Consider the following 23,373-nt stretch of genomic DNA (forward strand, 5'->3'; position numbering starts at 1 on the left):
ATGCACAAAACAGAGCAAAACTAAGCAACAAAAGAAAACAACAACCAAAACAAAAAACCAACATCAAAGAGAAAGAAAAGCCTGTAAATAGTTCAAGGTCTGTTTGTTGACCTTTAGGAGTGTTTTCCAGTCGAATCTGATGGGTGCGATGCCACGCCCAAGCCACAAAGTCTATTTTTGGTATTCCCTGGGGACTTCATTGCTCTGCTCCCCTTGCTGTTCTGTTGCACACCCTTAGTGTTTCGCCTCGGTGTGGTGGGGTCAGATTGGGTGCAATTCCCGCACTGTGTCTGCAAGTGTAGTCTACCGTAGCACTATGGGTCAGTAAGGGACGTCGTGTCTCATAGTGGGACTGGCCCTTTGGTCCTCTCTGTGCACTGGCTGCAGTTTGGTGGGCCAGGATGTGCTCCACTCTCTCTTCCTCCCCTTTCATTTGCTCCTGTGTGCTCTGATCAGACATGTCCCTCTCCCTGAGCTGTAGCTTCATTGCTGTCCTCTGAAGTGAATTCTTCTGCAGAGAGAGGGGGCTATCCACGTATTTGGGATTGGGGCCGGCCCCTAGGACCTATCTTCTCTTATATTATAGTATTTATGAGAAAGATTATGGCTGTACTGTACTGTACCAGACACCATTTTTCACTCCCCTGGGTTAGTAAGTTACTGGTTTCCTCTTACTACCTCAGTTGTTCTCAAAGTGTAGTTCGAGACCCTTCATCACCCCGCACCTGTGGAACCGAGCCCAGGCCCATCTAAGATCAAAAGGACAGCATTTACCCAAGGACACTGGGTTTGGGAAGGAGGGATGGAAACAAAGCACTGGGAGGAAGTGGGATAAGTGGTGGTGCCTTGAGGAGATTAAAATGAATGAGTTGAAGGAAAGTGTCCATAAACCGTTGAATGTAAGACTGTTGAATGTAAGTCCTTGGCCCGGGAGCTCAGTATTTTTTTAAGTTCGGATTTCATACATATATCATTCCATATTTCAATCACCTCAAGTAGAATGTACAATTGCTCCACTGAAAAAAAATGTACATTTGCTACCACAAAAAAATTGCTACTACACAAAAAAAGGAGTTTGTTCCAGGACCAGCAGAATCAGCATTAGCATCACCTGGGGTATTATGAGAAACACTGAAACTCTCCATTATCTGAATGGTGTCCAGCCATGTGTGTTTAAGCAAGTGTCCAGGTAATTCAGATCCATCTGTTTTTTGAGATGTGCCCCGTACTTGCTTGGATACTTTTGATACATGGGGAAATGTTAATTTATCAGATTCTAATTTCACTACTTCCTCCACTTACTAACCTTGGGATTCTGAGTGGGCCATAAACTGCTGTCCCCGGTGATGTGTTTCACTTGCCACGTGAGATCAGTAATAGCTTTCTTTCTTAAAGACCTTCAGAGGGGATCTATACTTAAAAAAAAAAATTAGAGAGCACCCGTTATTTTTGTTTCCATTAAGTTTGATGCATGGAACACTAATGATCAATGACCAAAGACTTGTGAACTGGCATCAAAGGCATCACACACGGAAAAAGCAGAAGGTTGCTAAGAAGGCAGAAAGAAAGAAAACACAAAGGATATCAGAAGAGATGCTGAAGCTTGCTCTTGATGTAAAGTAGCTAAAGCAGATGGAAGAAATGTTGAAGAACTGAACAGAAGATTTCACAAGGAGGCTGAAGAAGACAAAGAGCATTTCCATAAACTGTACAAAGACCTGGGGTTAGAAAACCAAAAGAGAAGAAAAGATTTGACCTTTCTTAAACTGAAAGAAGGGAAGGAAATCCAAGCCTTAATTTGCAATACTGAAGGGCTCTTCTTTGAGCAAAATCCTGAACGATGCAGGAGGCATCAAAAGAAGATGGAAGAATAGATACTCTGCCAAAAATAACTGGTCAGGAGGCAGCCTATGATCAAGAAATGATGGTGTCCAAGGAAGATGTCTAAACTGCACTGAAGGCATTGGGAAGACACAAGGCTCCAGGAATGGATGGAATATCAACTGAGATGTGTCAACAAATGATGGATGCATTGCTAGAAGTGCGCACTCTTCTAAGCCAAGAAATTTGGAAGACAGCTACCTTGGCCCCCCAGTTAGAGATCCATATGTGGTCCGTTCCAAAGAAGGGTGATTCAACCAAATGTGGAAATGACAGGACAATATCATTACTGTCTCATGCAAGTAAAATTTTGTTGAAGATAATTCAGAAAGGGTTGAAACAGAACACAGATAAGGAGCTGCCAGAAATTCAAGCTGGATTCAAAAGAGGACATGGAATAGGGGAGAAGGTGTCATTGCTGATATCAGATAGATCTTGGCTAAAAGTAGAGAATACCAGTAAGGTGTTCACTGTGTTTTTATTAACTATTAAAGGGCATTGGGCTATGTGAATCATACCCATCTGTATAACATTGCAAAGAAGTAGAATTTCAGAATATTTAATTGTGTGCATATGGGACCTATTCATAGACCAAAAGGAAATTGTTCAAACTGAACAAGGGGCTACTGCAGGATATTAAATCAGGAAAGATGTGTGTCAGAGTTGTATGCTGTCATCACACTTACTCTATCTGTCTGCTAAGCACATAATCTGAGAAGCTAGAAGATGTAAGAAAAACATGGCATCAGGAGTGCAGGGAGTCTACTGAAATCAAAGGTTCAGTATGTATTGCATTTGAACATAAAACAAAAATCTTCACAACTGGACCAATGATCACTCTCATGATAAATGGAGAAAGTATTTAAAGTGTTACTTGGATTCCCATCAATATCCATGGAAGCAGTAATCAAGAAGTCAAATGACATGTTGCATTGGATAAATCTGTTGCAAAAAAAACCACTTTAAATTTATCACTTTGAGGACTAAAAGGTGTCTAACGCAAGCCATGCTCAAACTACCTCTATGTGAAATCTGGACAGTGAGTAAGGAAGACAAAGGATTGATGCTTTAGAATTACGGTGTTCGTGAAAATTTTCAAATAATCTATGACCTGCCAGGAGAAAAAGCAAACTTTTCCCGGAAAAAGATCAGCCAGATGCCTCTTTAGAAGCAAGGATGGTGACGCTTGTTCTCCTGTGCTATGGACATGCCATCAGGAGGGACCATTCCCTGTAGAACAGTGGTTCTCAACCTTCCTAGTTCAATTCCTCATGTTGTGGTGACCCCCCCCCCAACCATAAAATTATTTTTGTTGCTACTTCATAACTAATTTTGCTACTGTTATGAATCGGGCAACGCCTGTGAAAGGGTCGTTCGACACCCAAAGGCATCGCGACCCACAAGTTGAGAACCGCTGCTGTAGCAGGACATCATGCTTGGTAAAGTAGAAGGTTTTTGAGAGGAAGACCCTCAAGAAGATGGATGGGCATTATTGCTGTCACAGTGGGATGAGCATAGCCATGCTTGTGTAGATGGCACCGGACCAGGCAGGATTTTGTTCTGTTGTAACAGGATCACTGAGTCGAAAGCGACCCCAGAGCACCTAAGGGCAGTCACCACCACCATCTTTATTTACAGAGTTGGATTCAAGGCTTTAAACCCATTCAACCCACTATGGAGAATTTACTACCTTTCAACCCCATATTTACTTTAGACTCAATCTACATTTTAACAAGTTTCCCAGGTGATTCTAATTTTAAATACACTCACCAGGGGATATATCGTAAGGTGACCAGATTTTAACATTGGTAAAGTGGGACACCATTGATATAACTCATATCCTGGCAAAATCATGGCAGCCAAAAACCGTACACCCTAGCTTGTTGTGCATTCTTTCCAAAAATCAGGACTGTCCCACCAAAAGCGGAACATCTGGTCACCTTAATCTATAGGAGTCATCTAGGGGTCTTGTTGAAAGGAAAATTCTGATTCAGTATATCCAGAATGAACGAGTTTGAAACTGCTGAATAAATTCAAATTGTCAGCCTTTGGTTAGCAGTTAGTTTTTAGCAGGGTTGATTACACCATGGAAATTGGCAAAAGGTATAAACCAGAAGTTTTATTCCCAGAGAGCTTGGCTGTTTACTAGCAAAGTTTGGTGACAGGGTTAGGTTCAAATGAACAGAGCTCCATCTACGTATTGACTGGATCTGACAGTTCAGATTTGTCAGCATTTACACTCCATTATCTAAACAGCAGCATTGGAACGTATATAAAGCTGATAGAGCCTGACAGCCAAGTTCAGCCCACAGATGTGATTTGTATGGCTTGTGATATTAAAAATGTATATATTAATATAAAATAGAAAGATTTCACATAACATCTGGATTTCTGGTTTCTCTTGGGGGGAAAATCAGATCTTTTGGCAACACTGGGTTCTGTTACCCACTGGCAGCCGCGGGATAGAGGTCTTTCTAAACAGGCATTGTTGCCTTTGACTTAACATCCAGCCAAGCACTTCGCTGGTTTATGTTTGCTTCCTTACTGCCTCCTGTAGGCATTTGAGTTTGTTACCCCTGGTCCAGGACTAGCCCACAGAGTGAGTACGTATTTGTTTCTTAATAACTGGGTCTTAACACACTGTTTTAAGCTTTCTAGAGAGTTCATCCAGCTGTGGAAATGAACTAAAGAGTCTGTTATGTGGGTTCGTTCCCAACTTGTCCCAGACTTCAGATAACTAGCCGTGTTTCGAACCCCAGGCAGCTCTCTGGCTCATTGCTTTCCTTTGGGGGTCCCTTTTCCTTTGGGGGTCCCAGACTGCTGGGGGTCTCCATACTCTATAGGTTCGTGGCCTCAGGCAGGTTTCCAAGATGCCCATCCCCTCAGTAGCATGGGTAGAAAAGAACGGGTTTTTGGTTTTGCCTTACTTTTGATTTATTTTTGTTTTTTTCTGCTAGGGCTGTGCTTGAAGGTGGTTTTGAGGGAAAAGGTGAAAGGATGATGTTTCCTTTCAGCCCAAGGTTGTACGTGCCTCATTTATTTGCCTTGTCAGATTTCTTACCTTGCCAGCCTGGTTTTGGGATGTTCAACTGGACAGACGGTCGCGGTCCATGTTGATGATGTTGGCTCCAGGCACGGCTGTCAATATTATTGATTGACCTCAGATTAATATTTAAGCAGATTAACCCATGGTCCCAAGCCTGGCTGATAAGTGCTACTTTTCAGTTTGCAGTGAGCCAGGAGGTGATAACTTCTCCTCTGTCCTATTTAACAACTGTTTATTAAGCAAAGATTATAGAGAAGCCTTTGAGCTTGCTTGGTGGTTGGGGGCAGTCAATGAACCAGAAAACAAGCCAGCTGTGATGCATGCTGGTGAGAACTGTGGAGTTAAGGAGGACAGAGGACGTGGGATTTATGCCGTCATGACCCACCCAATAGTCTTTTTTGGCAAAGTACCTAAGTATGGTGGTACTTGTTCCCAGGCCCAAGAAGCAGGATCCATGTGACAACAAACAGCTGAAGAACAGTGGGTACTTGCTAGTTATATGACTCGGGAAAATAGTTTAATCTCTATGCACCTTCACCATAAAACGAGGATAACCATACCTGCCTAAAAGGGTGTGATTGTAAGAATTAAATGGACTGGTCCAAGTGAAAGGAACTCTGCTTAAGCTGTCGGCTGCTAACCAGAGTCAGGGGTTTGAACCCATCAGCTGCTTTCCTCAGAAGAAAGATGTGGCAGCCTGCTTCCAAAGATTTACAGTGTTGGCACCACCATCTGAACAGTTCTACTCTGCCCTGTCAGATTGGAATCGACTTGTGAGCAAGGGTTTGGTTTTTTGTGTAAGTAAAAGTGCCCGAGTAAAAAACAGTCTATACGAGGGGTACCATTTTTCCCCCTAGGCGGGCATTGAGCAACTTGTTTGAGTTAGTGCACCAGTGGCGTCACCTGGGAAGGTTCTTTCTGGTCACAGTGAATTTTTTCGTAAAAGCAATTTCGCTTGAGCCTCTTCTTGTGATGGCAGATGTAAGAGAACAGCGTGCAGCTGTGAAATTTTGCTTCCTGCTCGGGAAAAATGTCGCAGAAACTGTTGTGATGTTGAACACAGCTTACAAGGGCAGTGCTATGGGGGAAAAAAACTCAAGTGTACAAGTGATTTTTTTCATTTCAAAAGAGGTGAAGTGTCAATTGATGACAAACCTTGTTCTGAACGTCTGTCAACTTCCCGAACAGATGAAAATGTCAACAAAATTTGTGCACTTGTGCTCCAAGACTGACGACGGGCCACTGAAGAGATGAGGACGTTATCTGGACTGTCTTGGTGAGCGGTTTTAACAGAAGACTTGGGAATGAGAAGGGTCACTGGGAAATCTGTGCCTCGGGTTCTGACTGACCAGGAAAAAGCACATCGACCAGAAACATGCTGGCTTTGAAAGAACAACTCCAAGTGACAGACTTTTGTTTCAAGGTCATTACTGGGGAGGAGACATGGTGCTATTCTTCCAACCCCAAAGGCAAACATTAATCAAGCCAGTGGAAGGCGCCATCGTCACTTCACCCAAAAAAAGCTCATCAAGTGAAATCAAAGATCAAGACGATGCTCATTTGTTTTTGTTGTTGTTTTTATGTGAGGGGGTGTAGTGCAGCAGGAGTTTGTTCCACCATGTCAGGCTGTTAATGAAATTTTCTTTAGAGGTTCTGATAAGATTGTTTAACAGTGCCCAGCAAAAAAGGCCTGATTTGTGGCAGACAGGACACACTCTGGTTTTGCTACCACAACATTGCACCTGCTCACACAGACATCTCAGTGTGCCATTTTTTGGCAAAAAACAGCATGCCTTTCTTGCCCCATGCATCTTACTCACCTGACTTCGCTCCATGAGACTTCTTTGTTTCTTCTAATGAAGAGGGACATGAAAGGACAGTGATGTGATGACACCGAAGAGGTGAAGGAAAAAACGAGGGAGGTGCTGTCAGTCACCCAAACGGATGAGTTTGAAAAATGTCTCCAAGAATAGAATCACAGATTTGACAAATACATTAAGTGTAACGGAGAGTACTTTGAAGGTGGCAAGGTTGTTTTGTAAAAAAAAACACATAGCTTTGGGGGGGGGGATATTTTTTTTTTTTTAGGGGTACCCCCCTTGAAATTTTTGCTAATATTTTCTTGAGATTTTTTTTTAACTTTACACTTTACGATTTGTCTTTGGGCTGTTGGCTTCATTGGCTTAGTTTCATGTTGGTAATTGTTTTTTGTTGTTATTCGTGAAAGGAGCCCTGGTGGAGTTGTGGGTTCCACAACAGACTGAAACTATTGGTCACACCGCTGGAGAAAAAAGGGGGGTTTCTACTCCCATAACTAGTTTCAGTCTTAGAAACCCACAGGGGCAGGTCTACCCTGTCTTGTTGTTTCGGTCCATGACATATATCATCAACCCAGATGTCTGGATTAGCAGTAATACAGTGAAAGCTGAGAGAACCAGAACCCACCAGGGACTGCCTTATGTTTCTGGCTCCTACAAGTTCTGCCTCTGGCAGCCTGCCTGTCTTATTAGTGGGAAATGCTTGAGGATCCCATCTGGGTCAGTCACATTTACACCGTTCACAGGTTCCTTCCGTCACCACTTGTGAAGGTTACAGAGTGAATTATGAGTACAAGCAGGCCACTAGCCTATACGTCTAGCACAGTAGCCAGCCTTGAGCGCTGTATACTAGAGAAACAAATCCAGGGAGACTCATGTGTATGTAAGAAAGAGCTTTATATATAAGAGCAAGTGAATATTGAGAAAACATCCTAGCCCAGTCCAGATCAAGTCCGTAAGCCCGATATTAACCTATAGGTCCACTACCAATCTATAAAGTCCTCTTCAGACACATGCAATGACGCCAAATGCAGGAAGATCACCGGCCAGTGGGTGGGAAGTGTTGTGGATCCAGTGGTGTTGTAAGCATCTCAGCGCTGGCAGGGGTCTCCACGTGGCTCCTCCAGTTTCCAGGGCATGGGGGTCTATCAGCATAGTGCCGTATGTCTTGTCAGTAGCGTGTCTCTTACGGAGTGAGCAGAAAGACAAGAGTGTGTCCCGCCTCCAAATAGGAATATCAGAGCTCCCAGAATCCTCAGGAGAGGCCTCATTGGCTATACAATGATTGATAGGTTAGACTCTACCCCTTTACTCATAATCCTCTCAAATTGACAACAGATTACATAACTACCACAAGCGCCACCTCCACCCCTTCCAACACCCCCACCCCCCCTCATTCTTAGGAAAGTGGCACTTTTTGTCTCCTGGAAGTGAAACAAGAGTCACTCATATTAACAAAAAAGTCAACACTATCTTCCGCTCTCAGTATGTGCCCAGGCCCTGTGCTAAGCATCGTCACCTACATCATTTTCATCGTCACAACACTACACAGTGGGTATTACTGTCACCCTGATGCCTTTGCTGAGGTTTGAGGAGTTAAGTAACTCGCCCCACCACTTTCAGTTAAGCATTGGGATTAGAGTTCAAAGCCAGGGTCTTGTTCTCTTTCAGAGTGCTGACCTGACCTGCAGCTCCATAAGCTGGACAAACTGGACTGTCTGATTCAGGGCCTGCTTTACGTGGCTTCTGTGGGCTTCAATGGCAAGCCGAATGTTACTATTTCGAAATAGTAACAGGGTCTAATAGTCTAATAGTTCAGGTTCCTCCTGAACCTGGGGAGGTGGTTGGGCTCCGTGAGGCCAGAGGAGATTGCCCAGCTCCCAGGCTCCACTGGGAGCTCACAAACCCCAGTGTCAGGAGACGTGTGGGACTCCTGCTGCTCTCCAGATAGTCTCACCCTCTCTGGGGGCAGGGGTCCTTGTTTCCCAAGGCTGCTGTAACAAATATCACAAACATGACTGCTTAAGAAAGAAAGAAAATGTGTTCTCTCCCAGAGATCTTGACCAGGAACCCAAAAACCCAGGTGCCAGCAGGGGCACATTTCCTCCGGAGGCTTTGAAGGGGAATCCATTCTTGCCTCTTCCAGCTTCTGGCAACTGCCCTAATGTCTTGAATGGTGACTGCATCACTCCAGCCTCTGCCTCTGCCTACACCTGGGCTTTCTCCCCTGTGTCCATCAGAGTCAGACCTCCCGGAGTGGTTCTTAAAAGAACACTCGTCAATGGATTTAACGTCCACCTGGACCCTCCAGGATAATCTTTCCATCTCACAATCTTTAATTATTGCTCTAACACCTGTGTTCCCAATAGGTAACATTCACAGGTTCTGGTAACCAGGCTCTGTGGGAGACCACCTTCCAAGCATTATCCATGCCAGTAAATGCCTTTCCAGCTAGCCGCATCTCTGCCTTCCTTCAGTGTGCCTCATGGGCCACAGGTGGACTGGTGAATGCTACTTTCACAGCACAGGGTGGCTGGTTGTCACCAAGATTTCACCATTTGGGGTCTCAAGGATGTTTCCAGGCTTTTAATGTTCATGACCCCAACATTAAGCTTTGCTGCAGCCTCTCTGGCTTCCCCTGCACTGGTCCCAGCCTCTCTCACCAAGTCTTGTTCTCTTTCAGATTGCTGACCTGCAGCTCCATAAGCTGGACGAACTGGACTGTCTCATTCAGGGCCTGCTCTACGTGGATTCTGTCGGCTTCAATGGCAAGCCGGAATGTTACTATTTCGAAAACCCCACAAATCCGCAATTGTGTCATAAAAAGCCGTACTGCCTTGACAATCCATACCCTATGTTGCTGGTTAACATGGGCTCAGGTGTCAGCATTCTAGCAGTGTATTCCAAGGACAACTATAAAAGAGTTACAGGGACCAGGTAAACATGTTTCCCACGAGGAGAACTTCATTGTGAGCATTTCCAGCGCATTTCCTTGCTAACCAGTTTTCAGTAGAAGGCTATTTATCTTAAATGTATCTGGGGGGGGGGGGGGGGGGGGGGAGTCTTGTTGTCCTCAGCTAGCCAGAAAGGCTTAATTAAGTGATAGGAGCAAGAGGGTGATTTATCTGAAGACGTATAAAACAGTCCTTGCTGTTTCTGAAGGACTCCCCTGGGTCTGTGGTCAACCATTCCACTGGTAACAGAAAGGTCTGTGGTTGGAAACCACCAACTGCCTTCCAGGACAAAGCAGTGGCAGACTGTTTACACAAAAGCTTCAGGCTTGGAAACCCTATGGGGTAGTTCTACTCTGTCTGCAGGGCTCAGTGAGTCCTGCTGGAGAGCAACTGGTTAGGTTGTTTGTTTCTTTTTAATTCGGCCCTGCTTGAGCAAGGAGATTCTGGTCAGCTTGAGGAAAGAAAGGTCCCATGCATTGACGAGTCAGTGCAATCAAGCGCTAGATGAACCACAAGGACAGTAAGTACTGGAGAATCCAGGCGGAAGCATCGTTGGGATGGTCAGAGAGGCCTTCAGAAGAAGCCTTGGAGCCTAGCACAGTCCTGTTGGCATAGTGGACATGTGTGGGGCTGCTGGAGACCTCCAGCCGCTGCTCCACAGGAGAAAGATGAGGCTTTCTACTCCCACCAAGGGTTCTACTCCTGGAAGGGTAGAGGGGCAGTTCGACCCCGCTCTGTGGGGTCCCTGCGAGTCAATAGACTCGATGGCATTGCGAGTTTGGTGTCGGTGCCTAGCACAAGGCTGGGTACATGCAGCAGACTCAGTACAGGATCTGTCTTTAGACAACATGCCCTTCATTCCTCCTCACACAGAAATTTGGATTACATTGAACAGGAAACTAGCCTAGTGACAATAGTTGAGCAGGCCTGCCTTAGTTTTCATGCACCCTTGTTGGGGTAAATGAGCTCAGCTTCTTGTTTGTGGGGCTTTCACATGGGGAAAGGGTTCAGAAATTGTAGGGAAATTCTAGTAGAAGCAAATTACACTATTTACCACAACACTTTTTTAAAGCCTTTACAATGAGCTCCTGATATGCCAGTCCCTAAAAGGGTTTGATACCAAACATTTAGCTTCCCTAGCTTATTTGGCCGATTTTCCTCTTTTCATGGAAAAAAAAAGGAAAATAAAGTTACAAAGCACCCAGCTTGCAATTAAAAACATTTGTAGTATAGCCCATAATCTAGGATAAAGTGGAGGCCACTTTCTAGCACAATACACACATATCACCCATGTTGGGAAACACCGCCATACCTGGCTCATTGGGTTGGACCGCAGAACCCAGTTTTGGAGGAAGAGCTTAAGGAGCCAGTCCCCTTTGGAACGTGCTGTGGAGGAAGCTGTTGAAGCCACTGTCTTTATGGATGAACCCATCATGTGACTTCCTGTGTCCTCATTTGTCCCTTGAGAGGGGTGTTTCTTAGATTGTAAGATTGGGCTTTTCTAGCACCAGAATTCTGTAGTACTGCTTACCGCTTGGAAAGAGTGCACCACTTGTCCTATGATGGATGTGCAGAAATGAGTGGTTTCTACTGGCAGGGAACAGATTTGCTCCTCCAGGGACATTTGCAATATCACAACCAGGGAAGGGATGGGGCTACTGGCCTCTTGCAGAAGTCAAGAACACTGCTAAACACCAGTCCGGTCCCACCCCACCCCCCACCGAAACACGATGGAGCTTTACATGGCAGTCATTGAGAAACCCTGGCACCCGTGTGCACACGCACATTCAGACTGACCCCTGCTTGTGTCCAGAGAAAAGGCTTTGGTAAGCTGCTTGCCACTAGATGTCTCTTATCTTTCTGGAAATGCAGAACTAAAGCTTGCTTGCTCACAAAAGAATCCAAACGTCCACTACATGGCCTCATGAGGACTGTTAGTTCTGTCTCTGAGACAAGCAAGCCTTTCAGCCAAGCTACTTTTACTCGATAGTGCTCACCAGTAAAGACACTGGTTTTCAGATGGCAACAGATAGCCTTGCAGGAATTACTGAATTGCTAGAACCAGTTCTTTTTTTTTTTTTTTTTGCTAGAACCAGTTCTAAGGTGGCAATGAGCTAGACATTTCCCCACAGAGTCACGTGGTTGTGTTGATCAGCACTCAACAAGCTCATGCATTGCATTAAAGGTACAGGCCCTCCATCCTGGAGCTTCTTGCAGTCGGAATGCTTCTAGAGTCCAGCTATTGCTAACCGCCCGTTCATGACCAATGCTCTGCCCTCATCAGTAAATCCTGCCTCTGGGGTAGCCAAGCTTCCGTACCAAGCCCTCTCTTCCATCAGTTTCGGAATTGTGCTACAGGATTATGGAAATTAATAGCCTTTTCAGGGGCTGCCACATGGGGAAGGGCTTCAAAACCTGCGGGCTCTTACGTCCTCTTTGTCCACTGGGGCAATTCTTGTAGAGATTTCTTTAGGTCTAGGTTTTTAAAGCACTTACAGAAACTGCTATGATCAGCAGTGGAACACACTTCAGAAGTCACAAGTTTAAGCAGTGGCTTAATCTTTAAGTTTTGCTGCTTATCCTGCAATTGAAAAGGAGCCCTTGTGGTATAGTGGTTACAGCCCTTGAACTGGTGACCAAAAAGGTCACCAGTTCAAACTCACCAGCCCTCTGGCTGGAGAAAAAGGTGGCAGTTTGCTAAGGGTATAGCCTCGGAAAGCCTATGGGACAGTTGTGCCCTATCTTAGGGGTAGTCAGGAGTCCGCAGACTGGATTGGGTTTTATTCTGATACTGATGGCTATCGTTTCTGTTTGTTGATAATGTTTTAGACTGTTTTTCCATTGAGCATTTTTAGTTACAGGAAACCACATTGTTAAAACATATGAGGCTTCTTTTATAAAGTCATGGTTTTAAAATGGTTTGTTACCATCTTACATGAAATTGTATTGCATCCCAGATCCGAAAGCAACATATTTTTTCTGGTAACACATCTCCGATTTTATAATAGAAATTAAGTCCCCTCAAACTCCCCATCTACCCCCCACAAAACTGTGCCGCTGACATTGTGCGACTGCAAAGTTGAATCGAAGGGAAATGTAGAGAATTTATCGTGTCATCACTTCAGATTCAACTTTAAAAGGGCTAGTACTCAGTCATGGAAGATTTATTTTACTCCCTGACAGACCTTACTAGAAGATTATTGGTGTGGGGTGTTCTGTTTTTGGAGGAGGGGGTGTTGAGTAATGACAGTCAGCAGCGGTCTCCAGCTAGGTTACTTACGGCTTTAACAAGGGTCTTCCCATGTGTTGTGCCACAGTGAGCAGATCTGCTTGTGGGTGAGGAATCCGTTCAGATGGTGAGCAACTTGAAGGTATTACTACCGTGGGCTCCCATCTGGGGTGAACCAGTTGTGCGAACGCATGCTTACTTCCCATTCTGCTCAGAATGCCTTTGTCTGGAATCACCTGTCATTTTCTTACCATGCCAAACACATGTTCTCCTTTCACCAGCACCAGCATATCCGTTGCCGAGTTGCCTTCTTTCTAAGTCAGCCAAGGCCCTAGGTCACCTATGCTTGGAACAGATTGTTCCACACCTACTGTGAATACCTGCTGTCCAAAGAGAGGTTATTCAGGGCAAGAGGAGGGTAAAAGGCACTGAGAAGCTAGAATGTGAGCAAAGGCTTCCTCTTCGAAATAGGTACTCAACAAAACAAACCCAATTCCGATGACCTCAGAAACCAGTGTTCTCACTAAAGGTAGCTTTCTAGTTTCACTTAAAGCTCACAAGTAGCCTGAAATGTTGCATTAAATGTCAGTAAGTTAAAACTTGGTTAAAGGAAATCTATATGCGTGAGCTGCCCAGGTTGGTGGTGTGCATGGAGCCCCTAGTTTCCTCCTGGCTTTGCGCCCACAGTGGGGTGGCTGCTACAGGACTTGCCTGGTTCCAGGCTTTCTGTGTTTGGTGGTATAGGTGGTATGTGCTGTCCAGGTGATTCCGACTAGCAGCGGAACTCCCCCGTGGGACGTTTCAGGCTGTCATCTGTACAGGAGCAGGTCACCAGGGGCTGCCCGCTGTGTGTGAACCACCAGCTGCGGAGCGTGTAATGATCACACCACCAGAGCGTCTTGATATTCCCATCAGAATACAATTTCAGCCAAGGCGTATTTTTTTAATAATAATTACATTCCCAGAAATAGATTTGAAGAACGGTGCCCATCTACAATCTGGTACATTCTTGTTAACAGTTAACGGTAGAGTTTGCCTAAAAAATAAATACTAATTTGTTTTAACATCAGTTAAAAGAACTTCAGTTCTCAACTTGAATATTTTCTTAGTGTTAGAAGCCAGTACCCAAAACACATAGGGGGCTCGGTGTTGCTCATGGCTAGCCAGCTTGGCTGCCAACCAAATGGTTTAAGTCTACTTCGAGGTGCCTTGGAAGAAAGACCTGGTAATCCACATCTGAAAAAGCCACCTTTGAAAGCCCAGTGGAGCACAGTTCTCCTCCGACACCCATGAGGTCACCATGAGTCAGAATTGACAGCGGCTGGGGACAAAAAAGGGAAGGAAAAAGCCCAAACGTAGATGAGGCCCTTGGGACTTGCAGCAGCAGCTCGTGTACACTTGCTCTTCTGCCTGGGGCTGGAGAGTGAAGCCACGCCCCAGTCTTAGCGATCAGCCTTCCTGTTCCCAGTGAGAGTTCCCTGGTGACACCTGATCTTTACTCCACGTCGGCGTCTCTTTCCATCAGGTGTCTTCCATATCAGTAGTCAATTGAGCTCCCTCTCAACAATCTTAATCTGCTCCTAATTTTATGTAAAAAGACACTATCCTGAAAACAACGGGAAGCTTTTGGAAACATGGTTCTGAGCACTGGGGACCAGTTTATGAACTCTGCTACTATTCTCTGACCATTGTGTGTAAGATAGTTGATGGCTTTTGTCCAAAGTCAACTAGGGGGAAAAATTTAACACCCCATCCCCCCTTAAGAAACTCCAAAGAACTGGATGGGGTTCTCTGCTGGAGAAGGGAGGCAGTCAGGTGAAAGAGTGTTTGTGTTGCCCATCCCTGTAGAGCCCTGGGTCAGTGTTGTCCGCAGAAGGCTGGGCTCCATCGTGGTGAGCATATTTCTTGTATATGCAGTGTCATTTCCTGAGTATTCATACTCAGCTGCAGTGGGAATCTGTTGATTTTATAGTAACCATCCCTCTAGTTTTCTGCTACTTTTAAGCCACCCAACTAGGTGAGATTATGTTGGCCCCATCTTGCAGGCGGGAAGACTGAAGCAGGTAGTTTAGTGGCGAGTTGAAGGTCTCACAACGGAAATCAGTGAGAATCTTTCTGTGGTCTGTGGTGTAAATTTAGAGGCAAGTGTTTCTTCACGTAGGAGCCTTGGTGGCATAGTGGGTTAAGAGTTGGACTGCTCGCCACAGGTCAACAGTTCAAAACCACCAGCTGCCCTTTGGGGGAGAGAGAGTGCTTTCTACTCCTGTGAAGAGATGCAGTCTCAGAAATCCGCAGGGGCAGTTCTACCCTGCCCTATAGAGTTGCTGTGCACAGGGAGATTGGTTCCTTGATGTGGGTTTTTACTCTCTGCCCTTTTTTCCAATCCACCTGAACGCCTGTGGCACCCCTGCACGTTCATTCGGGTGCCCCCACTCCCACCAGCACCCCTTGTTTTTCCTGCCCCCGTTTTTATTAACCCGCATTAATGGTGTTGTCATTGGGGACTCGGATGGGCATATTCGAAGGTGAATTTTAAAAATAAACCTTATTGTTCCTTCAGTCTTGGAGGTGGAACATTCCTAGGCCTATGTTGCTTGCTGACTGGTTGTGAGACCTTTGAAGAAGCTCTGGAAATGGCAGCTAAAGGCGACAGCACCAATGTTGATAAGCTGGTGAAGGACATTTACGGAGGAGACTATGAACGATTTGGCCTCCAAGGATCTGCGGTAGCATCCAGGTAGAGACTCGAGTAGCGAGGGGCAGTAGTCATGAAAATACAAGGCAACCTCCACCCTGGAATATTCATATAGTCATTTTTTTGTTGTTTTTTTAATGTCAGCTCACCAGCCTAGTGCAGATCTCTCTCAAATCAGAGCTCAGACTTGACCTCTGGCCTGTAATGAAGCACCGAGATGTGTGACTGCTGATGCTTGCGCTTAATTAAAAGAGCAACTTTGAAAGAAGGTTCTGGAAAGCTGCCACAGTTTCTGCTGTTGCGGTTCTTGTCCAGATATCTAGAGGCATTACAAATGATGTCGTCCTCATTAATAGCCATGCTACATTGTCTCCATTAGAAAGGGGGCAGCCAGCCATGCATATCATTACCTGTCTGCTCGAAACCCAGGGTGGCCAGATCAGGTCATGTGTTTGAACGGAATTATTCATAGAGCTGTCCGCAGTTCTCTGGTGGAAGCATGGGCCTGCTTGAGCGCGATTTGAACATTCTCGCTAATATTTCCAACATAGCTTTGGCAACATGATGAGTAAAGAAAAGCGAGATTCCATCAGCAAGGAAGACCTCGCCCGAGCCACTTTGGTCACCATCACCAACAACATTGGCTCCATTGCTCGGATGTGTGCGTTGAATGAGGTAAGGCTCCAAGCCAAGGAAAGACATGTGCCATTCATTGTATCATTTCTAGTAGTGCCGTAGCTGTTTGTTACAAACTGCAGATCTCTGGGAGGCCTGCCCTTTTTGTAGTGTCACATTAGAGACCCTTGGGGGAGGTGGGAGGAGTAAATGTTTTATGTTTAAACAGGCACGGGATAACAAAGACCAAAACATCCAAACGTGGAAAGGTAAAAATAGATAAGTCCAGCGTAAAGGCAAGTCTCTTTGGAACCTTGCAAGCAATTGCAGATAAAAGGTGGTTCCTACCAGACTTGTCCATTTCAATACAAAACACCCCCCACCCCTGCTCCAAAGCAGGAACACACAGTGGGAAAATCCACTTGTTTGACTTGAGGTAGTCGATATTCTCTCTGCTTTCAGCTTCTTTACAGTGTTGCCTTGTGGCATGGAGTTCAAGCAGCATTGTACAGGGCTATCAAAGCAGGGAGAGCTTGCTGCAGCCAGAGGGCCCCAAGCAAAAGAAGGGTGGAGCTACCACAGACAAAGCGAGTTTTGAGCCATTGCAAAATTCCATTAGGGGGAAAAATGGAACCTTTTGTGAAATGCAGGGTGTATAAGGAAGAACTGCTTTCTGTTTGCTGAGACTTACTAGATAAGAGAGGGGCTGGGACAGGGAACAAGTAATGGGTAACAACCAGAGTAGAATCAGTAATAGAGGCTTCCCCCCCACCCCGCCCTATAAAATAATTTTGATATAAACTGACACAGTAGAGGGTTCAAATCATTAGCATGCAGCTTGATAAATTTTCACACCCCTGTATGGCCACCACTCAGACAGACAGGCACTGCTAGAGTGCCCTGTGTCCCCTCCCAGTTGAGCAGAGGAGTGTTAAGGGAGGCTTGAGACACACAGCCCTTGTGTGCTAATCCTGCCTTTGAGTTCCAGGCTTGCAAAGGAGGACACCTGTGTTTACAGCATTGAGTGGAGTAGATTGTTAGCCAGTGGATCAGCGTCCGCATTTTTTGAGATTTGTAGGTCCCCATTTCAGATGGAGTTTCAATGCAAGACTGGCATTCAGATGGAAGAGTGTATCCCATACTTGGGACTTGCCAAGGCCACTTTTGTCATGGGACTCACAGTAACAGAGGTTTTATTTTTTGACCTTAACTTTTTTTTTTTCTTTTTGACCTTAACTTTTAATGTCAAACTTTTTAATGCTCATTTAGCTAAATAAGCCATCCGACTTCAGTGTGTGTACTGGCTGTACCCATGGGCTCTCAAAGGTCCTTTAGATAGTACATCCACCACCCCACAGGGCAATAGGTGCCCTTTCCCCTGCTTTCAACAGAGCTGGCTTCAGCCTTGCACACGTGGCTTCAATGAGACAGCAGATCTTTTCACAGGGATTGAAATCACTTTGTGGGAAGGTCAACGGACTTCTCACTTTTGACCTCAATTTCACTCCAACTTATTGTTGGCATTTAGCAAAGTGGCTCTTCAGCAGTATTAGCAGGCTACACTGATTGGATCTGGGGATTTTAGATGTTTCTGTGGAGTTGAGTGAATGAGCATCCCTGGAGTGCTCTGGGGGCAGAGGCTCTACTCCGGATTGGAATCCCCACTGCTGGCGTCCGTCAGTGCACGCTTCCTGTGGGGCACACCAGGGAGAGCAGTAGCTCAAATTCAGTGGTCACTCTTGCTCTTCGGAGTCACTGATTCAGCCATGAGGTGGACGGACACCACATTGTCCACCTGCCCAGTAACAAAGTGCTGTGAAATGTTCTTCATCGGTTTTACATTTTTTATTTTGTGTTTTACTATGGTATCGATGATACAAACACGCAATGCTGAATTCTCAAGGTAATAGAAATATCTACAGGGAAGTGAGTCCCTTATTTCCACCCTGCCCTCACTGGAAACAGGCATCAGTGGCAGGCTTTTAATTTATCCTAAATTAGATGCATTATCAGATGTACACGCATGCACATCTGTACATATACCTCTGATACTATGGATGAATAGATATGTTCACATGTACCTATTTATGTTTATATATAATTTTTTTAAAAAACAACTCAAACTCACTGCCATTGAGTCAGTTATGACGCTTAGCAGCCCTAAGGGACAGGGAAGACCTGCCCCTGTGGGTTTCCGAGACCATCACCACTTCATAGGAGGAGAAAGCCGAGGCCTCCCAAGTAGCAGCTGGCGGTTCCGAACTGCTGATCTTGCAGTTTTCGGCCTAATATATAACCACTACGCCACCAGGGATCCTTATTTATATTTACATATATGCATGCATGCAAGTAGGTAGGTATGTACTTAGATACATACCTGCATGGATGTGTAAAAGGGCCCTGGTGATGTAGTCAGGTACGTCTTGGCTTGCTAACTGCAAGGTCAGCAATTGAAACCACCAACCAGCTCCTCAGGAGGAAGCTGAGGCGTTCTGCTCCCAAAGAGTTACAGCCTCAGAGACCCGAGGAGCAGTTCTGCTCGTCCTATAGGATCACGGAGTCAGAATGGACTAGGCAGCAATCGGTTCAGGTAGGTGCCTATAAACTGTTTTCCCTACCAAAGATGGCAAACCGTACTATAGATTCTTTTTTAATAAGGTTTATTAAGATGTAATTTTGCTAAAAATTCACTCTCTGTATAAGTCCTCTATTGATTAGAATCTGTCATTATTATCTATTATAATCTTTGATTATAAAAGTTGATAAAGTATATTAAGGGGAGAGATGGTATAAAGAACTTCCATGTATCCATCAAGCCTGATGGCACCGTTTCCCAGAGTTGCACCTCAGATTTAGCTGTTTCCATAGCCTTGCTCCCTCTGCTCTCTCCTCTCCCTCCTCTCTGGCTGAAGGGTTAAAAAGGAGATCCCAGATGTACTCTGCTCTACATGCTGCAATGTGCCCCTCTGAAAAGGCGGCTTGTTTGCACAGCAGTCCATCTGGAGATTGTCCGTAGCAGAGCATTTAGAATGGCTTAATCTTTAATACTATGTAGTATCCCATTGTGTTGATAAGCTGCTTGACTTACCCAAACCCTACTTGGGGTTTTCTAGTCTTTTGCTATTATTTATAATTAATAAACACGTTTTGCATACATAGGCATCTTTTTTGCACACATATGAATATAACCGTAGGATAAATTCCTAGGAGGGCAATTGCTGAGTGAAAAAGATGTCAACTGTAAAAAAAAAAAAAAGGTCTTATAAAATCCCCTCTGGTGTACAAATTTACATTCCCACTAGCAGTGTGTCTCCCAGTTTTCTCCATAGAACGTTAGCAGGCATCTCATTACTTTTCTATCTAATAGATGAAAAATGATAGCCTGTGTGGTTTAAACTTGATTTAAAAATGATAGCCTATGTGTTTTTCGTAGTATAAGCAAAATTAAGCTTTTTTCCGTGTGCTTAATCACCTTTACTTCTCATGCACGTGTGTGTACACTTGTGCGCGCGCATGTGTGTGTGTGTGTGTACACTCTCAATGCTGTTCAGTCAGTTTTCTATTGGATTGCTGGTCTTTTTGTTCTTATTGATTTGAAGAAGCTCATTTTTAACCAGAGCCTATTATTAGCTCATGTAATATGCATTGAAAATGTTTTCTGTTTATCACTTTCCACTTGGATTTGCATGTGGTGATGTTTTCCCTAGAATACATGTTTGATATTTAAATATATCTTTTAAACCCTATTCCACATAGTGTGCCTTTTCTATGTTAATATCATTAAAAAAATAATTCTCCCATGTTTGCCTCTAGTATCTTTTTTTTTTTTTTAAGTATCTTTTTCTTAAAATAAATAAGTACCTCTATATCTTTGGTCCGCCGGGCATTTACTTGAAGTCCAGAACACTGCCAGATTTGGAACCAGGCCGCAATTTGGTAGTGTTGGCTGTGTGCTGCCCAGTCTGCTCGAAGCAGCCCCCCTGCAGCATTCACGGTCACTTCTGGCCATCTGTCTATCGAAGTGATGTGGGACTGGGTGCCCCTTGTTCGGGGAGAAAGATCAAAATACAACATTTTAATCAAATTCCTCTTTAATCTGAGTTTCATATTTTGAGTGTTGCTTGCCACCACTTCGACTGGGAAGTTTGTAGCCACTTCTGTTTTGTCTTTTTGTTTTTTGAGGGGAGGGGGGCTTTGGTGTAAAATTACTAAATTAAAAGCACCATTACCCCTCCACCCGTGGAAAATTTCACTGTGATTAACAGTCCAAATGCTCCTTGGAAGAGGGCATGGTGAGACTGTCTCACGTATTTTGGACAGGTCACCAGGAGAGGCCACTCCCTACAGGGGACACGTTTGTAAAGCAGTCAGTGAGAAAGAGGGGAAACCGCAGCTGGATGGATAGACACGGTGTCTACAAAAATGGGCTCCAGCTTAGCAACGATTGTGAGGGTGGCAGAGGCCCTGTCTGTGTTTAATTCTGTTGCACACAGGGTCCCTGTGCGGTGACTCAGTGGCAGCTAACAATGACAATAACAACAGCAGACTGATAAACATGAGCTGGTTAAAAGCTGCTGTTCCCAGAACCTGATTATTCTTGACGCCAACTTCAGAGACGCTCTTCTTCCCTTTGCTGTGAGTGGCCATAGCAACCGGCCTTTGCAGTGGTGAGCAGCCTCCGTGCTGGAGCTCAGGGTGAGCTGTTTTAAACTGCAGACACATCTGGGGAATGAATAGTGCCAGGAGCACACCAGAGCTCAAGGTTGACAGGATTTGCAGTGGGTCTGCATGGTCAGGCTAGGAGAGGGATGTGCATAACTGTGTGTTCAAAGTGCAACTCTATACCTGTGCCTTGACATACCTACATACAGACAGTTGTTACCATAGCTGAATCAGTATCTTGACTGAACAGGATATTCCACCATATAGTATGAGGGCCGAAACAGGTTTGTTTGTTTTTGTTTTTTCATTACCAGTGTTTGCCAGAGTAACCCCTGAGCTAGCTCATTAGATGAATAAACTATAACATGGCCAGGTGGCATAGTGGGCCCATCTTACTAGGATGGATATGAGGTGGACGTAGTAGTGTATAGTTGGAAGTTTGAGGGATTTGTGAAATGAATTAGCAGATTTAGCTAAACTCCCAGTATATTTTGTATGGCTATAGTGAGAGTTGATTGAATGTTAAGACTTAAGGTTACCTAATACAGGACCTGCAGATGGGCCCAGTATCATTGTCTGCCTCACCCAGCAAAACTCTCCCTGGTGTGTTCTTATGGAGTGCACTCTAAAGGCGGCTGCACTTCATCCTGGAGATGCTGAAACAGTTCCCTAAGAAAATGAGGCTGTTGGCATACTGTGCCACACAAAAAGCGAGTCTTTATTAAATGCTCTTTTGATGGTTCAATTGTTTTTCTTTCTGTCTTTCAGAATATTGACAGAGTTGTGTTTGTTGGGAATTTTCTCAGAATCAATATGGTCTCCATGAAGCTGCTAGCATATGCCATGGATTTTTGGTCCAAAGGACAGCTAAAAGCTCTCTTCTTGGAACATGAGGTAGGTTGCGGTTGCATGATTTTATTAGCCTGTAGTGGAGACTAGGAGTCCAAGTGGCGTAGTGGGCCCCACACTGAGCGGCTAACCACAGCTCTGTGGTTAGCAGTTTGAACTCAGCAGCCACTCCTTGGGATCTACAGAACAAAAAATCATATCAGTGATAGAGGGGGGGAGTGCAGAACGGGGACCCAAAAACCCATTTGTAGGCCACTGGATATCCCCTTACAGAAGGGTCTCGGGGAGGAGACGAGCCAGTTAGGGTGCAATGTAGCAACAAGGAAACATACAACTTTCCTCTAGTTCCTAAATGCTTCCTCCCCCCACACTATCATGATCCCAATTCTACCTTACAAATCTGACTAGACCAGAGGATGTAAAAAAAAACTTGTTAACAGGATAAATACAGCTATGGCATTCTAATCAGCAAAATCCATGTTCAAAATAGCCGTGGCACTATCACTGAAGACAATGGGTACACAAGAAAATGTGGTGAAGAAAGCCGATGATGCTTGGCTACCAAAAGATATAATACCTGAAGTCACTGAAGACAATGGGTACACAAGCAAGTGTGGTGAAGAAAGCTGATGGTGCCCAGCTACCAAAAGATATAGCACCTGAAGCCTTAAAGACCTGAAGACAAACAAGCAGCCATCTAGCTGAGAGACAAAAAAACCCATATGGAAGAAGCACACCAGCCTGCCCCTACTCGGTCGCTGAGGACAAAGGGGGTGCATTAGCAAAACTGGTGAAGAAAGCAGATGGTGCCTAGCTATCAAATGAAACAGCATCTGGGGTGTTAAAGGCTTGAAGACAAACAGGCGGCCATCTTGCTAAGAAACAGCAAAACCCACAAGGAAGAAGCACACCAGCCTACCCCGACGCAAATGCTGAAGACAAAGCGGGTACATAAGCAAATGTGGTGAAGAAAGCTGATGGTGCCAAGCTGTCAAATTACACACAATCTGGGGTCCCACATGCTGGAAGATAAACAAGGGGCCATCTAACTGAGAAACAACAAAGCCCACATGGAAGAAGCACACCAGCCTGTAAGATGACAAGGTGGCGAAGGAGTCAGGTATCAAGCATCAAAGACCCTAAAACAAAAAATCATAACATTGTGAATGAGGGGAGTACAGAGTGGGAACCCAGGGCCCATCCAGGGGAAATTGGACATCCCCTTGCTGAAGGGCTGCGGGGAGGAGAGGAGCAAATCAGAGTGCAGTGTAGTAACGATGAAATGTGCAATTTTCCTCTAGTTCTTAAATGCTTCCTCTCCCACCCCCACCCCCCCACTACCATGATCCCAGTTCTGCCTTGCATATCCGGCTGGACCAGAGGATGTGCACTGGCACAGATAGGAACTGGAAATACAGTGAACCCAGGACAGATGAACCCCCTAGGACCAGTGGAGAGGGTGGCGATGGAGGGAGGGTGAGGGAGAAAGGGGGAACAGATGACAAGGTCTGCATATGGCCTCCTCCCTGGGGGATGAACAGCGGAGAAGTGGGTGAGGGAGACGTTGGATGGGGTAGGATATGATAAAATAATAATAATTTATAAATTATTAGGGGTTAGGGGGG

General features: G+C 45.0%; 1 protein-coding gene across 1 annotated transcript in view; it reads left to right on the plus strand.

The window, feature by feature from the left end:
- The window catches only part of PANK1 (pantothenate kinase 1), a 72,691-nt gene that overhangs the window by 44,747 nt on the left and 4,571 nt on the right, over positions 1–23,373 (plus strand). The window contains 4 exon segments of the mRNA XM_004701349.3: positions 9,428–9,681; positions 15,488–15,664; positions 16,174–16,297; positions 21,668–21,793. Coding sequence (XP_004701406.2) covers positions 9,428–9,681; positions 15,488–15,664; positions 16,174–16,297; positions 21,668–21,793 — 681 coding nt within the window.

This window comes from Echinops telfairi, unplaced genomic scaffold (assembly GCF_000313985.2).
Source record: "Echinops telfairi isolate 266 unplaced genomic scaffold, ASM31398v2 ScPeMD7_70;HRSCAF=299, whole genome shotgun sequence".
In the NCBI taxonomy this organism is placed as follows: Eukaryota; Metazoa; Chordata; class Mammalia; order Afrosoricida; family Tenrecidae; genus Echinops; species Echinops telfairi.